The 15,543-nt window shown below is 24.8% G+C and overlaps 2 protein-coding genes across 2 annotated transcripts; both read left to right on the forward strand.

Moving 5' to 3' along the window:
- The first annotated feature begins 61 nt into the window (after positions 1-61).
- LOC145962583 (uncharacterized) lies at positions 62-5,273 on the forward strand. The gene is made up of 5 exons (XM_083083779.1): positions 62-571; positions 2,546-2,731; positions 3,313-3,508; positions 4,040-4,140; positions 4,952-5,273. Exons 2-5 carry the CDS (start codon positions 2,659-2,661, stop codon positions 4,972-4,974), a joined length of 393 nt encoding a protein of 130 aa, XP_082939905.1. The 5' UTR covers positions 62-571; positions 2,546-2,658; the 3' UTR covers positions 4,975-5,273.
- A 4,867-nt stretch (positions 5,274-10,140) lies between these two features.
- LOC145962625 (uncharacterized) lies at positions 10,141-14,935 on the forward strand. The gene is made up of 5 exons (XM_083083836.1): positions 10,141-10,346; positions 12,325-12,510; positions 13,092-13,287; positions 13,819-13,919; positions 14,731-14,935. Exons 2-5 carry the CDS (start codon positions 12,438-12,440, stop codon positions 14,751-14,753), a joined length of 393 nt encoding a protein of 130 aa, XP_082939962.1. The 5' UTR covers positions 10,141-10,346; positions 12,325-12,437; the 3' UTR covers positions 14,754-14,935.
- The last annotated feature ends 608 nt before the right edge of the window (positions 14,936-15,543 follow it).

A 15,543-nucleotide genomic window follows, 5' to 3' on the forward strand; every position in this document is an offset into this window, starting at 1 on the left:
TATCGTAATCTTTTATTGTATTAATTGAGATGTTATAGTAAATGACAAAAAATTACATTAGATTTTTAAGCAAATAAAATTCACAATGTTCGACAGCTGTCGTTTACATAGAGAGTAGACCTTCGCGAGAACTCACTCTTACCTGGTGGACCCGAACCGGATCGCTTGTCCGGAGAAAGGTCGCAGCCAGAGGTTCTCGCGAAATAAATCGCGTGACACGAACTTTATATAGCTCGTAGGCATGAAGATCTGAAATTCTCCCGCGGATCCCCGAGAAATGAAGCGAGCCGGAAGAGAAGATTCGAGAGAAGGAGAGAAAGAAAAAAGCAAAACAAACATGTTGTGACCTCGGTGATCCTGGTGCCATAATGTGTACCACCCGATGAAGTCGACACAGTATTCATAGCGCTTTCAACTTTCGCATGTGACCAAAACCGTAGACACTTCGTTTTCATCGTCGTCGTTGTCGTCACCTTTGCTGCGTCGTCTTGTGCAGAGGCTTCTTCTATCCCAGTTTTGACCACAGGTGCTTAGACCGATCGTGATAACAACGAGGGAGCTCCACGTTAAGGTATTGTTCATAAATAATCGTTGAAGAGGAGATACCAGATATTTGATACGTATCTTCGAAGGAGTCTTTTCTGACGTGAAATTGCGCGCCAAGGATTTTCTCATCGTTTTAGTTCCCCGAGGGAGATCAAAGAGAAGTTTCGGTTCAATAGGTCGCTTAATGCATGAACGTGATCATATACTTTCAGTTATTCATTCCCGAGTCATATACTTTCAGTTATTCATTCTCGAGTCGATATTTCGAATTCTTTCATTTGACAAATATTTCTTAACGTGAATTCAAGTGATGATTAAGATTGTTAAATTATTTTCGTGATCCTGAAATTTATGAAAAATGTTCGCGCGAAAATAAATGTAAAGTATGTATGTAAAATACGTTTCAAGTACATCCAATAAGCAAAAGAATTGATTAAAAATCCAACAAGATTTGATATCAAACTCTCTAACAATTTTCATCGCTACATAAAATTTAATATTTATGATATATGCTGATATATGCCGTTGTAATTTATATAAATCCTATTATTATAGATTATATTCTAATCAACAGAATATAATATAAACTTAAAGATTCTCTGGATACATGTGAGATGATATATTAGATTTAATTAATTATCAGAAAATTCATGAAACTGAGAATGTCTCGGATATGCAATCAGTGGAAATTACAGGAACGATGTTGAATATTATGAATTTATAGTTGTGCACGTGTGCGAAACTGTAATGTAATTTTATTTTTACATTAGTATTTGCCCTTCAGTTATAGAATTTTGCCCTTTTGCGATTTCAAACATTTTGATTGAAGCAAACAAGTTCTTATATCTCTATTACTTGCTTTACATACTATAAGAATCATTAATCTCGCATTGCATGATCAATTAAATGCTTCGGCACTAAAATTTAAAAAAAATAAACAAATGGAGTTAATCTTTAGCCTGTGGACGACTCATATATATTTTTATAAACTCGATTTGCAGAACCCGTTATTTGAACAATAAGATTTTATATTTTATTTTTAATTATTAAGATCGACATAAGGATTACATAGAAAGGATGTAATTCTCGTGCTTTCGCGCACATAATTTCTTTTCAAAATTAAAATCAATAACTACCAGAGCGGGAGAGCAATTGCCGAAAGATCTAAATTCTGGTTTATCCTAGGTGGCACGACCAGCCGTAGAAACAGGAGTTTATTTGCCTGATAATGTTTCTCGCACGTTGACAGTACGATTATGATTATAGGATCCGTTCGACTCAGTGTTGTACTTCTTAAAAAGAAATAATTTACAATTGATACACTCGTTAATTTTAGAAATTTATTCAATTATTATTAAGATACGTTAAGAAGTTATAACACAATTTAAATTTAATTTTTTTTATTGTTAATGATTTATATAATTTTTTTAAAGTAAACGAAATTTATATGATTCAAGAAATATCAAGAAATATATATACTATTTTTTTACAATATTTTTGTTGTTAAGTATTATTAGAATAAAATTACCATGTGATCTTTATAATTTGTTGTGTTCAATTCATTCAAACTATTACAAATTTCACTGTATCAAATTTTTTCGAACCATTATGTAACGTTAATTCAATCAAAATTCTCGAGAGATACAGGCAATACAGACTCGTTTTTTTTATATATTTTAACACTATTGTTACACTATCTGATTACAAATATTTTAAACTTATTTATATTTTGAGTCAAATATTTATGAAATATTAGTAAACATATTTTAAGTAATTAAAACCAAATTGCATTTTTTTAACATTTGTAATCACAACTATTTTTTATTATTTTTATATATTAATATAAAAATATATTTCATATCAATTTTTATTATTTCTTTCCATTTTATCATAAAAGTCTCTTTCAATGTCATTTCGGTTAAAAAATTTATTTTCTGTTTCGTTTTAAATCTGTGTTATCCGACAAGCAAAAAATATATATTAAATAATTATTTTTTAGAATTTATATAGCATCGTAATACTAACGAAAACCGGAGTAAGAAAGGTTTGATAAGATTGCAATCTCAATTATTATTGAAATTTAAGAAGGAAAGCGCTAAACGAGTATCCGTCATGCCTGTTGCTGGAATAAGGAAATTATTAAGCTCACTAATGATTATTATGGTCTTTATCTCATGCATACCAAGTAAGATAATTATTTGTATAATAACTTGTATAATAATTTGTATAATAATATTTGTATAATATTTGTATAATATGAATTAGATTTATTTAGTTTATACTTATAATCGAAAGCACTTATTTAAATGATAGAACTTAATGATTGTGTGATTTTTACTTTCTCTTTCTCTCTTTCTTTCAATATTTATCCAAAGGTACATATGTATAAAGAATATATAAAACAATTTATTAAAGAATAGCTATAGAAAAATATATATTCTAAATCTATATAGGGAGAAAGTAACGTGCACGAGCACGCATAATAAATGCTTATTGCACACATGGATACACTTTTACTAATAATGTATATACGTATATATGAATATACATACGTTAACTCTTAATAAGCTAAATTAATAATGACTATACATAATAACTATAAATTATTTTTGTAAGAAGATTAATGTACCAATTATGAATTTCGTTTTATTAATAATATTATTAAATTTGTATTCTTTTGTGAGATGAAAAAAGCAATGTTGATAAATTAATAACAAGAGTCATCTCAATTTATAAATTAAATTAATAATATGATTTATTTTTTAGTCTGTATACATAACCTAACCCATAATAGTAAATATACTAATTTCACTGAAGAATATGACAACGATAACATATTGACACATAATGAGGATGATGAGAGAGAAAAAGAAGTGTTATACTATTTTGCCATTTTTCAATATATCTTACTTTTCTTTATTGTATGCTTTTTATTTCTGAAGATATTTATGATATTATGGAGGTAAATTTTATTTTTATACTTGATTAAATTAACGAAATTATAATAAATGTGTTATTATGTGTATCCATCTTTGTGTATACACATGTATGGATGATTGTGTAATATATTTGTGTGTGGGAAGAGAGAGGGACGTGTGTGGGTGTGTTACATACATATGTATATATTAATGCAGTATAAGAAAAGAAAATTTTGATTTAAATTCATAATATTGATACGAATTTAAGATACAATTGTCATGTAATAATTATATAGATATGATATTGTCCATATAAATATAACATTAAAATCAATATTTTAATTTTTCGAAAAATGCTATGCTATTTTATTATAAAACTTATGAATAAGATTCAGATAAATATAATATCACTAATTTTATAATTATTTTATTGCAGTCAGTATATGATTGCAACAATTTTATTGCAATAATTATTAATTGTTACGTTACAAGTATTGATTAATTTATTATTAATTTTCATATTATTAAAAACATTTCTTTTAACTGCATACGAATTTTGGTTACAAATGTTGTAGGAAACGTATACAAGATAACTTGTACCTCCAGTTGTTTCGCAATCAAGATAATGAGCCAGCTGTCCATTATCGAGACAATGGAATTACTTACAATGGACGAGGTACTTCAATATAAATAAAATAGACTAATAATAAGTAAATTATAAACGGAAAAGTAATCTTAAATCTATACACTATTTTTTGAGACATAAAAATAAGAATAATGTAACCAAACAAATATGAATATCATTAAAAACATATAATGTTTCAGAAATAAATGATTAAAATATAAAAGTATATTCTAACATGGCGTACACAGATTTCAAAAATTTATATAATTATGAAACGTAAATCTAGAAACGTTTTCTTTTTTAACATGTTCTGTTTATGATAGAATTTGGCGTTAATAACATTAATAAATATTTCGTTAAAAATGATGCTGAAAATTTTCTTCGGCAAACGTTCGCTCATATATTATCAACATTTTACAATTATATCAAAGATATTTAAAAATTCCTAGAGTACATCGAATTTTGTGACATAAAGTAATAATACAAAAGCTATCCAAATAGCAATAAGAACATTAGCAAAAACTTTGAGATTGAGCCTTACAAATAAAAATGTAGAAGCTTTAAATCGATAGATGTAAATGAATAAGCGGAAAAATATTATTTCTAGTAATTTATTTTATATACAAATTGTTATAGTTTGGAAAGACAGCGTTTCTATGTTAATGATTTCCTTTTATTTTGAACCATATCATAAGCAGAATGTTTCTAAACTTGTCTCATTTTTTTTATCATCATTAATTATATATATACATAAATGAACAATTATTTTATTATTTTAACATTATTAATAATATATATTCCTATATATATATAATAATATATATTTTAACAATATTAATAATATATATTCCTAATTTTTCAGTTGCCACGGGACGAGGACTTTAATTCGGAAAGTTAACATTGACGTTTTGCGCATTAGTGCAAAGAGTCACATATCTGTAATATTGATAAAGTTTCTTAACGTTTCTTACATTATAAAACCCTATTCTCAACTCCAAATCATTTAGACAACGCATATGTTTTTATACATGATTAGTTTTTATGATATATTTTCATAAAGAAGATAAAGTAAGATAAATATATATATATAATAAGTGTGTAATAATGTAAGTATATATTTTGTTTAGATCATTTTTTTCACATTTGTAAATTTTGAGATCTGCAAAATTGTGTGATTTTAATAAAAATATTTCAAATAATTTTAATAAATCAATAGAATAAAAGTAAATTACTTCAAACGACGTGGTAATTTATTTTTTCTGATTTATTATACACATTTATTTTTGTAATATTATCATAACAATTTTATTTTTCTCGAAATGTAAAAAATAATATTAAAATAATTCTCAATCTTTATCTGACAAGAAACATCATTACTTTTTAAATTTAAATGTAACGTCAATTTTGGAAATTATAAAAATTGTATAAATAATTAATTAATTACTAATAAAAATTAATTATAAAAAATATATATGTATAATTAATTTAATATAATTTAATATATATATATATATATATATATATATATATATATATATAAGTACATACATATTACTAACTTAATTAATTTATTATATGCAATATATTTAACTACTTATTATACAAATTTACAAGCATAACATTTAAATGGTTGTTTAATAATAATTAATTATTATTAAGTAATTTCTGTAAAAAAATATTTTTTAGAATATTACATATAATATTTTTATTAATATAATATTATTTGCTAATAATATTATATAATATTAAATATTATATTAATATAATTAAAATGTATGTTTTTATCGAACACTATATTTAGTAATATTCACAATAATTTAAAAATATATGATTCGTACAAACGTATGTAAATGTCGTATTGTAAATGTTCCGTATTTTGTATTAATTAATATACATTATGAATACTAATTAAATCGCACATATCCCGATTTTTAGCAAGACTTTTTTACATTTGATAAATAAAATTTTATTTTATTAATTTCTTGTGTCAGATAATTTACATTTATTTATGTATTACATTTATATCGTTACTTATATGTTTATTGATGATTATATCTTTTGTAATAAATTGTAAGAATCTACTTAAAAAAATATAAATTTAGAATCATGACAAATTAATATATGTGTTTCTTACTAAAAAATATCTGTCACCGACATACTGTAGAATTAATTATCGATTAGCCGCAAAGAATAATTCGTCTAATAATTCGTTTACTAATTAATTGTAATATAAAAATTTTATTATTTCTATTGTAACGTAGAATTTATGTAATACCGAAAAATAATTTTATTCTATATATTCAATGATATTTACATATTTTTTTAAATAATGTTGAAGTTAGGTATTACTATTAAGAAAAAGGAAGCTTATTATTCATGTCTGTCTCGATAATTTGTGTGTTAATCGATAGAAACAGATTCTCTTTTTTTTATCTTACGGATTAAAGAATATAAAATAATATATAATATTATAGATCCTATATATATTACAAATATATAATTTTATATCCAAATATAAGATAATTAATCACATAAATAGATACATTTGTGACATCGTTTTTGATGGGTTTAAAAGCATTAATTAATATTTGTTTATATTTTAATCGTCAATCTTGTATAATTTTTAAATACTTTATTTATATAAATATCAAAAATATTATATATATATGTATATATATATATATATATATATATATATATATATATGAAAGAGAGACTCTATAAGTTCAAACCTTTCGGCTCGATAAAATTCATCCAACAATATTCAGCATTTTAAATCCGAAAAACGAAGTTTATAATTATTGAATATATGTTCCATGTACAACAAAGAAAGCAGTGGAAAAATAAAGACTTGTTAAAAAATCTTAAAAAGGTAGTACTCTATAAATAATATTACAAATACGTATTTATTTCGAAATTTATTAATCAATTTAATAACTTTAAAATATTCTGATCATATTATAGTCATTCGTTTGTGTAGCTTAAAAATTAAATTATCGTTTAAATTAAAAATATTTTATTTTTTTGCTTGTTTTTTTATTATTACAATGTTTTCATGCGCTTTCAAAAATAATAATGATTGAAGATGAAATCAAATATTAATGAATAATTTTTACTTTCAAAAATTGTTTTTATTTTTAATAAAATTATTTTATATTCTCATAACAAAATTTATCCGCTTAAGATTTAAATTGAAAAAAATAAATATTATATAATTTTTGTTAAACAATTTTATTATCTTTCTTGTAATTAAAAAATATGAGATGTGTTTTGCTTTTCTTTAAATTTCAATATATTATATTCTAATAAACTGTAGCGGACAAAAATGCCGAGAAAAGAAAAATCTGCAAGTAGCGGAAAGATATGAAACATTCAACATAATGCCGATTCTATTGAAAAAAAATATATGAATATTCATGAACGTTTACCGGCTTATATTGTTTTCATATGCATCAGGTACATTGACTGCATCAACGACGATAATGATAAAGATATACGATGGTAGTTAAGCGAATACTTAATCGCCGTTAAACGTGAGCTGAAGAAGCGTGATGACTTCGACTTCAAAGTGCTCTGGCTGAGTAATACTCCGAGACTTTGCACAACATGAAGCAATACTATGGCGATAAGCGGTTCCAAAATGAGACCTAGACAAAACGAGCTATGCCTGAGGAACTTCGACCTGAGCGAGTATCGCGTCGTGCTGACAATGAGTAATGTTGCGTACTGGATTTTCAATGTGGCCCTCTGAAGAATTTGCTGCTACACAGAAAAAAAATAAGTATCAAATTAAAACTTATATACTTAAACTAACGCGTTCATTGTTTCGTATATACGCAACAATTTATAATCTTCTTAGAATTTAATAATTTTAAATTTCAATGACATTACAGACTTATTTTAATATTGTAATTGTCACCTCAAGAATATATAATTATTTAATTATACTTTAAGAAAATTATAATCTTTGATTTACAAATGTTTTATATATTTTAAATAATTTTTATCTAACATTGTTTCCTTTTCAATTAAGAAAATTAAATCTTAAATCATAAGAATATATTTTTCTTGATTGAACTATATAAAATGGCTTCATTCAAGTAAGCAATTATTTAAGCAATTATATTTTTCTTTAATTAAAGCAATATAATCTCATTTTAAGATTTCCATGTTAAAACTAAATATATTTTCAAAACAAGAATGTTCTTTTTTTCTGTGTAAGGAACGAATTCTGCCGATGGATGGGAAGAGTATGCAAATAAAGTACGACAGGTTTCTCGATCTTTTCTTAATTTGCTGATATAGAAAATTCGGCACAAATATAATTGCATTGTAAAAAATATAGGAATTATAAAAAAATTGATAAAAAATTTACTTTGTGAATTAGTAAATTCTTACTCATTTTGAGAAATTTTAATAGATTGAATCTTACTTAGTTTCCTACTTAGTTACCTTAACTTTTTAGTTTTGTTATTTGCATAATAGAATATATTGCATATATATATATATATATATATATATATATATATATATATATATATATATTTGTTGCATTAATATAATGTGTTTTTTATTGAGGTACATGAGCCGTTTAGAACAATGGGGTAGAGATGAACGACTAGTAAATGTTCGAAGAGCTGCAACCCATCATACAGGCATTGCAACTTCTACAGGCACGTAAAACGGATGAGAATGTTAATTTCATTTTGCGAGATGTACAACAAGCTGATGGCTAATCTACTAAAAATAGTAAGAATCCTGAACTTCTGTACACCAGCCGACTATTATAAAAGTCAGGTTCCTGTTTTATTCATTAAAAAGATACAAGACAAACTAAAAGAACGCGAGGAGACAACGAATCGCATTTTTGCGCCGATAAAAAAATTATTAAAATTAGTAAAAATTTTCTTAAAATTAGTAAAAATCCAAAAGAACTAAAATCGCATGTGTGTATTTATCGCTCTCTAAAATATGAATAAATTATAAAAGCTTAAAATATCGAAAATATTTTTCGCAGCATATAATAAATTTGCATTTTTTATTTTCAGCTGTTAAAGAATCTAAAGTATTTCTATCCTGTAAAATTTTGATGTAATCCATGCAATTGGAAGACATCAAAGTACCCAAAGTGCATTTTTTCCGAGTATGGAACAACTTCCATGATTCTAGGAAAATAATCTAACAAATATATGACAACGATAATTACAATTCAATACAAAATCTTAGATTTATGTATACCGGAACTTTATTATTTTGTATATTGCGAATCTTTATATGAATTTTATAAATATCTTAAAGTTGAAAAATTGTTGAAGATGTAATTAATGTATAAAAAGGAAATGTATACGTGCGAGAAATAGAGAAAAAAGGAAAGATATAATATAATATTACGTTGGTATAGATTGTTTATTTTGATATGAGGGAAAAAGAGAGAAAGAATTATTATAAAAAATCGAGTATGGTGTCGAAAGGACATAAGAATGAGAATAACAGAAATGCGAAGGCGACCAAAAGAAACCGAAAAGATATATTACTATATTTTAATTTTAAATATATGTACATATGCGATTGTGTATTTTGTACCATTTTACGAATAGTTCGTAACAATATTTGTTATTTCATCCGGACTGTCTTTGGTTTTATGCATTACAAACATATTGATATCTGGAGAAAGAAAAGAAAAACATGGAGCAAGAATATATTCTCTTGCAAAATAAGATGGACAGAATATATATTTACACAATTATATTTACACACACCTTGACTCGATGTGACATATTTATTTGTTGCTAAAGTGAAAATAAAGCTGTTTATAACAGTTCTTATCCCATTTCTGATGCTTCTTACGTTAAAAGCGGTAAAAATGATATTATTATGTATAAAATATCATACATCATTAAAGTTCTCGTTATAATTTGCATATAACATGAAAACATTTTTAATTCTCCCGCGCATCCCCGAGAAACGAAGCGAGCCGGAAGAGAAGATTTGAGAAAAGGAGAGAAAGAAAAAAGCAAAACAAACATGTCGTGACTTCGGTGACCCAGGTAATGTGTACAACGCGATGAAGTCGACACAGTATTCATAGCGCTTTCAAATTTCGAACGCATGTGACCAAAGCCGTAGACACTTCGTTTTCATCGTCGTCGTCGTCGTCGTCGTCTTTTGCTGCGTCGTCTTGTGCAGTGGCTTCTTCTGTCCCAGCTTTGACCGCAGGTGCTTAGATCGTGATAACTACGAGGGAGCTCTTCGTTAAGGTATTGTTCGCGAATAATAGTTGAGGAGGAGATACCAGATATTTGATACGCATCCTCGAAGGAGGTATGTCTTTTCTGACGTGAAATTGCGTGCCAAGGATTTTCTTATCGTTTTAGTTCCCCGAGGGAGATCAAAGAGATGTTTCGGTTCAATATGTCGCTTAATGTACGAACGTGATCATATACTTTCAGTTATTCATTCCCGAGTCATATACTTTCAGTTATTCATTCTCGAGTCGATATTTCGAATTCTTTCATTTGACAAATATTTCTTAACGTGAATTCAAGTGATGATTAAGATTGTTAAATTATTTTCGTGATCCTGAAATTTATGAAAAGTGTTCGCGCGAAAATAAGTGTAAAGTATGTATGTAAAATACGTTTCAAGTGCATTCAATAAGCAAAAGAATTGATTAAAAATCCAATAAGATTTGATATCAAACTCTCTAACAATTTTCATCGCTACTTAAAATTTAATATTTATGATATATGCTGACATGTGCCGTTGTAATTTATATAAATCATATTATTATAGATTATATTCTAATCAACAGAATATAATATAAACTTAAAGATTCTCTGGATACATGTGAGATGATATATTAGATTTAATTAATTATCAGAAAATTCATGAAACTGAGAATGTCTCGGATATGCAATCAGTGGAAATTACAGGAACGATGTTGAATATTATGAATTTATAGTTGTGCACGTGTGCGAAACTGTAATGTAATTTTATTTTTACATTAGTATTTGCCCTTCAGTTATAGAATTTTGCCCTTTTGCGATTTCAAACATTTTGATTGAAGCAAACAAGTTCTTATATCTCTATTACTTGCTTTACATACTATAAGAATCATTAATCTCGCATTGCATGATCAATTAAGTGCTTCGGCACTAAAATTTAAAAAAAATAAACAAATGGAGTTAATCTTTAGCCTGTGGACGACTCATATATATTTTTATAAACTCGATTTGCAGAACCCGTTATTTGAACAATAAGATTTTATATTTTATTTTTAATTATTAAGATCGACATAAGGATTACATAGAAAGGATGTAATTCTCGTGCTTTCGCGCACATAATTTCTTTTCAAAATTAAAATCAATAACTACCAGAGCGGGAGAGCAATTGCCGAAAGATCTAAATTCTGGTTTATCCTAGGTGGCACGACCAGCCGTAGAAACAGGAGTTTATTTGCCTGATAATGTTTCTCGCACGTTGACAGTACGATTATGATTATAGGATCCGTTCGACTCAGTGTTGTACTTCTTAAAAAGAAATAATTTACAATTGATACACTCGTTAATTTTAGAAATTTATTCAATTATTATTAAGATACGTTAAGAAGTTATAACACAATTTAAATTTAATTTTTTTTATTGTTAATGATTTATATAATTTTTTTAAAGTAAACGAAATTTATATGATTCAAGAAATATCAAGAAATATATATACTATTTTTTTACAATATTTTTGTTGTTAAGTATTATTAGAATAAAATTACCATGTGATATTTATAATTTGTTGTGTTCAATTCATTCAAACTATTACAAATTTCACTGTATCAAATTTTTTCGAACCATTATGTAACGTTAATTCAATCAAAATTCTCGAGAGATACAGGCAATACAGACTCGTTTTTTTATATATTTTAACACTATTGTTACACTATCTGATTACAAATATTTTAAACTTATTTATATTTTGAGTCAAATATTTATGAAATATTAGTAAACATATTTTAAGTAATTAAAACCAAATTGCATTTTTTTAACATTTGTAATCACAACTATTTTTTATTATTTTTATATATTAATATAAAAATATATTTCATATCAATTTTTATTATTTCTTTCCATTTTATCATAAAAGTCTCTTTCAATGTCATTTCGGTTAAAAAATTTATTTTCTGTTTCGTTTTAAATCTGTGTTATCCGACAAGCAAAAAATATATATTAAATAATTATTTTTTAGAATTTATATAGCATCGTAATACTAACGAAAACCGGAGTAAGAAAGGTTCGATAAGATTGCAATCTCAATTATTATTAAAATTTAAGAAGGAAAGCGCTAAACGAGTATCCGTCATGCCTGTTGCTGGAATAAGGAAATTATTAAGCTCACTAATGATTATTATGGTCTTTATCTCAGGCATACCAAGTAAGATAATTATTTGTATAATAACTTGTATAATAATTTGTATAATAATATTTGTATAATATTTGTATAATATGAATTAGATTTATTTAGTTTATACTTATAATCGAAAGCACTTATTTAAATGATAGAACTTAATGATTGTGTGATTTTTACTTTCTCTTTCTCTCTTTCTTTCAATATTTATCCAAAGGTACATATGTATAAAGAATATATAAAACAATTTATTAAAGAATAGCTATAGAAAAATATATATTCTAAATCTATATAGGGAGAAAGTAACGTGCACGAGCACGCATAATAAATGCTTATTGCACACATGGATACACTTTTACTAATAATGTATATACGTATATATGAATATACATACGTTAACTCTTAATAAGCTAAATTAATAATGACTATACATAATAACTATAAATTATTTTTGTAAGAAGATTAATGTACCAATTATGAATTTCGTTTTATTAATAATATTATTAAATTTGTATTCTTTTGTGAGATGAAAAAAGCAATGTTGATAAATTAATAACAAGAGTCATCTCAATTTATAAATTAAATTAATAATATGATTTATTTTTTAGTCTGCATACATAACCTAACCCATAATAGTAAATATACTAATTTCACTGAAGAATATGACAACGATAACATATTGACACATAATGAGGATGATGAGAGAGAAAAAGAAGTGTTATACTATTTTGCCATTTTTCAATATATCTTACTTTTCTTTATTGTATGCTTTTTATTTCTGAAGATATTTATGATATTATGGAGGTAAATTTTATTTTTATACTTGATTAAATTAACGAAATTATAATAAATGTGTTATTATGTGTATCCATCTTTGTGTATACACATGTATGGATGATTGTGTAATATATTTGTGTGTGGGAAGAGAGAGGGACGTGTGTGGGTGTGTTACATACATATGTATATATTAATGCAGTATAAGAAAAGAAAATTTTGATTTAAATTCATAATATTGATACGAATTTAAGATACAATTGTCATGTAATAATTATATAGATATGATATTGTCCATATAAATATAACATTAAAATCAATATTTTAATTTTTCGAAAAATGCTATGCTATTTTATTATAAAACTTATGAATAAGATTCAGATAAATATAATATCACTAATTTTATAATTATTTTATTGCAGTCAGTATATGATTGCAACAATTTTATTGCAATAATTATTAATTGTTACGTTACAAGTATTGATTAATTTATTATTAATTTTCATATTATTAAAAACATTTCTTTTAACTGCATACGAATTTTGGTTACAAATGTTGTAGGAAACGTATACAAGATAACTTGTACCTCCGGTTGTTTCCCAATCAAGATAATGAGCCAGCTGTCCATTATCGAGACAATGGAATTACTTGCAATGGACGAGGTACTTCAATATAAATAAAATAGACTAATAATAAGTAAATTATAAACGGAAAAGTAATCTTAAATCTATACACTATTTTTTGAGACATAAAAATAAGAATAATGTAACCAAACAAATATGAATATCATTAAAAACATATAATGTTTCAGAAATAAATGATTAAAATATAAAAGTATATTCTAACATGGCGTACACAGATTTCAAAAATTTATATAATTATGAAACGTAAATCTAGAAACGTTTTCTTTTTTAACATGTTCTGTTTATGATAGAATTTGGCGTTAATAACATTAATAAATATTTCGTTAAAAATGATGCTGAAAATTTTCTTCGGCAAATGTTCGCTCATATATTATCAACATTTTACAATTATATCAAAGATATTTAAAAATTCCTAGAGTACATCGAATTTTGTGACATAAAGTAATAATACAAAAGCTATCCAAATAGCAATAAGAACATTAGCAAAAACTTTGAGATTGAGCCTTACAAATAAAAATGTAGAAGCTTTAAATCGATAGATGTAAATGAATAAGCGGAAAAATATTATTTCTAGTAATTTATTTTATATACAAATTGTTATAGTTTGGAAAGACAGCGTTTCTATGTTAATGATTTCCTTTTATTTTGAACCATATCATAAGCAGAATGTTTCTAAACTTGTCTCATTTTTTTTATCATCATTAATTATATATATACATAAATGAACAATTATTTTATTATTTTAACATTATTAATAATATATATTCCTATATATATATAATAATATATATTTTAACAATATTAATAATATATATTCCTAATTTTTCAGTTGCCACGGGACGAGGACTTTAATTCGGAAAGTTAACATTGACGTTTTGCGCATTAGTGCAAAGAGTCACATATCTGTAATATTGATAAAGTTTCTTAACGTTTCTTACATTATAAAACCCTATTCTCAACTCCAAATCATTTAGACAACGCATATGTTTTTATACATGATTAGTTTTTATGATATATTTTCATAAAGAAGATAAAGTAAGATAAATGTATATATATAATAAGTGTGTAATAATGTAAGTATATAATTTGTTTACATCATTTTTTTCACATTTGTAAATTTTGAGATCTGCAAAATTGTGTGATTTTAATAAATAAAAATATTTCAAATAATTTTAATAAATCAATAGAATAAAAGTAAATTACATCAAACGACGTGGTAATTTATGTTTTCTGATTTATTATGCACATTTATTTTTGTAATATTATTAAAACACAATTTTATTTTTCTCGAAATGTAAAAAATAATAATAAAATAATTCTCAATCTTTATCTGACAAAGAACATCATAATTTTTTTAAATTTAAATTTAACATCAATTTTGGAAATTATAAAAATTGTATAAATAATTAATTACTTATTAATATAAATTAATTATTAAAAAATATATATGTATAATTAATTTAATATAATTCTATATATATATATATAATTAATACAATTCTATATATACATATATATATATATATATATATATATATATATACATATTATTAACTTAATTAATTTATTATATACAATATATTTAACTACTTATTATACAAATTTACAAGCATAACATTTAAATGGTTGTTTAATAATAATT

The sequence above is a fragment of the Camponotus vicinus genome, unplaced genomic scaffold, assembly GCF_025532165.1.
Source record: "Camponotus vicinus isolate PSW18456_S1 unplaced genomic scaffold, iyCamVici1.0 SCAF_12, whole genome shotgun sequence".
Taxonomy (NCBI): domain Eukaryota; kingdom Metazoa; phylum Arthropoda; class Insecta; order Hymenoptera; family Formicidae; genus Camponotus; species Camponotus vicinus.

Excerpts from the sequence above, each read along its gene's own strand:
- LOC145962583 (XM_083083779.1), top strand. The coding sequence starts at position 2,659 with ATGCCTGTTGCTGGAATAAGGAAATTATTAAGCTCACTAATGATTATT. Across the intron at positions 2,732-3,312 it reads CTTTATCTCATGCATACCAA|TCTGTATACATAACCTAACC; the intron begins GTAAGATAATTA and ends TTTATTTTTTAG. Across the intron at positions 3,509-4,039 it reads ATATTTATGATATTATGGAG|GAAACGTATACAAGATAACT; the intron begins GTAAATTTTATT and ends CAAATGTTGTAG.
- LOC145962625 (XM_083083836.1), top strand. The coding sequence starts at position 12,438 with ATGCCTGTTGCTGGAATAAGGAAATTATTAAGCTCACTAATGATTATT. Across the intron at positions 13,288-13,818 it reads ATATTTATGATATTATGGAG|GAAACGTATACAAGATAACT; the intron begins GTAAATTTTATT and ends CAAATGTTGTAG. Across the intron at positions 13,920-14,730 it reads AATTACTTGCAATGGACGAG|TTGCCACGGGACGAGGACTT; the intron begins GTACTTCAATAT and ends CTAATTTTTCAG.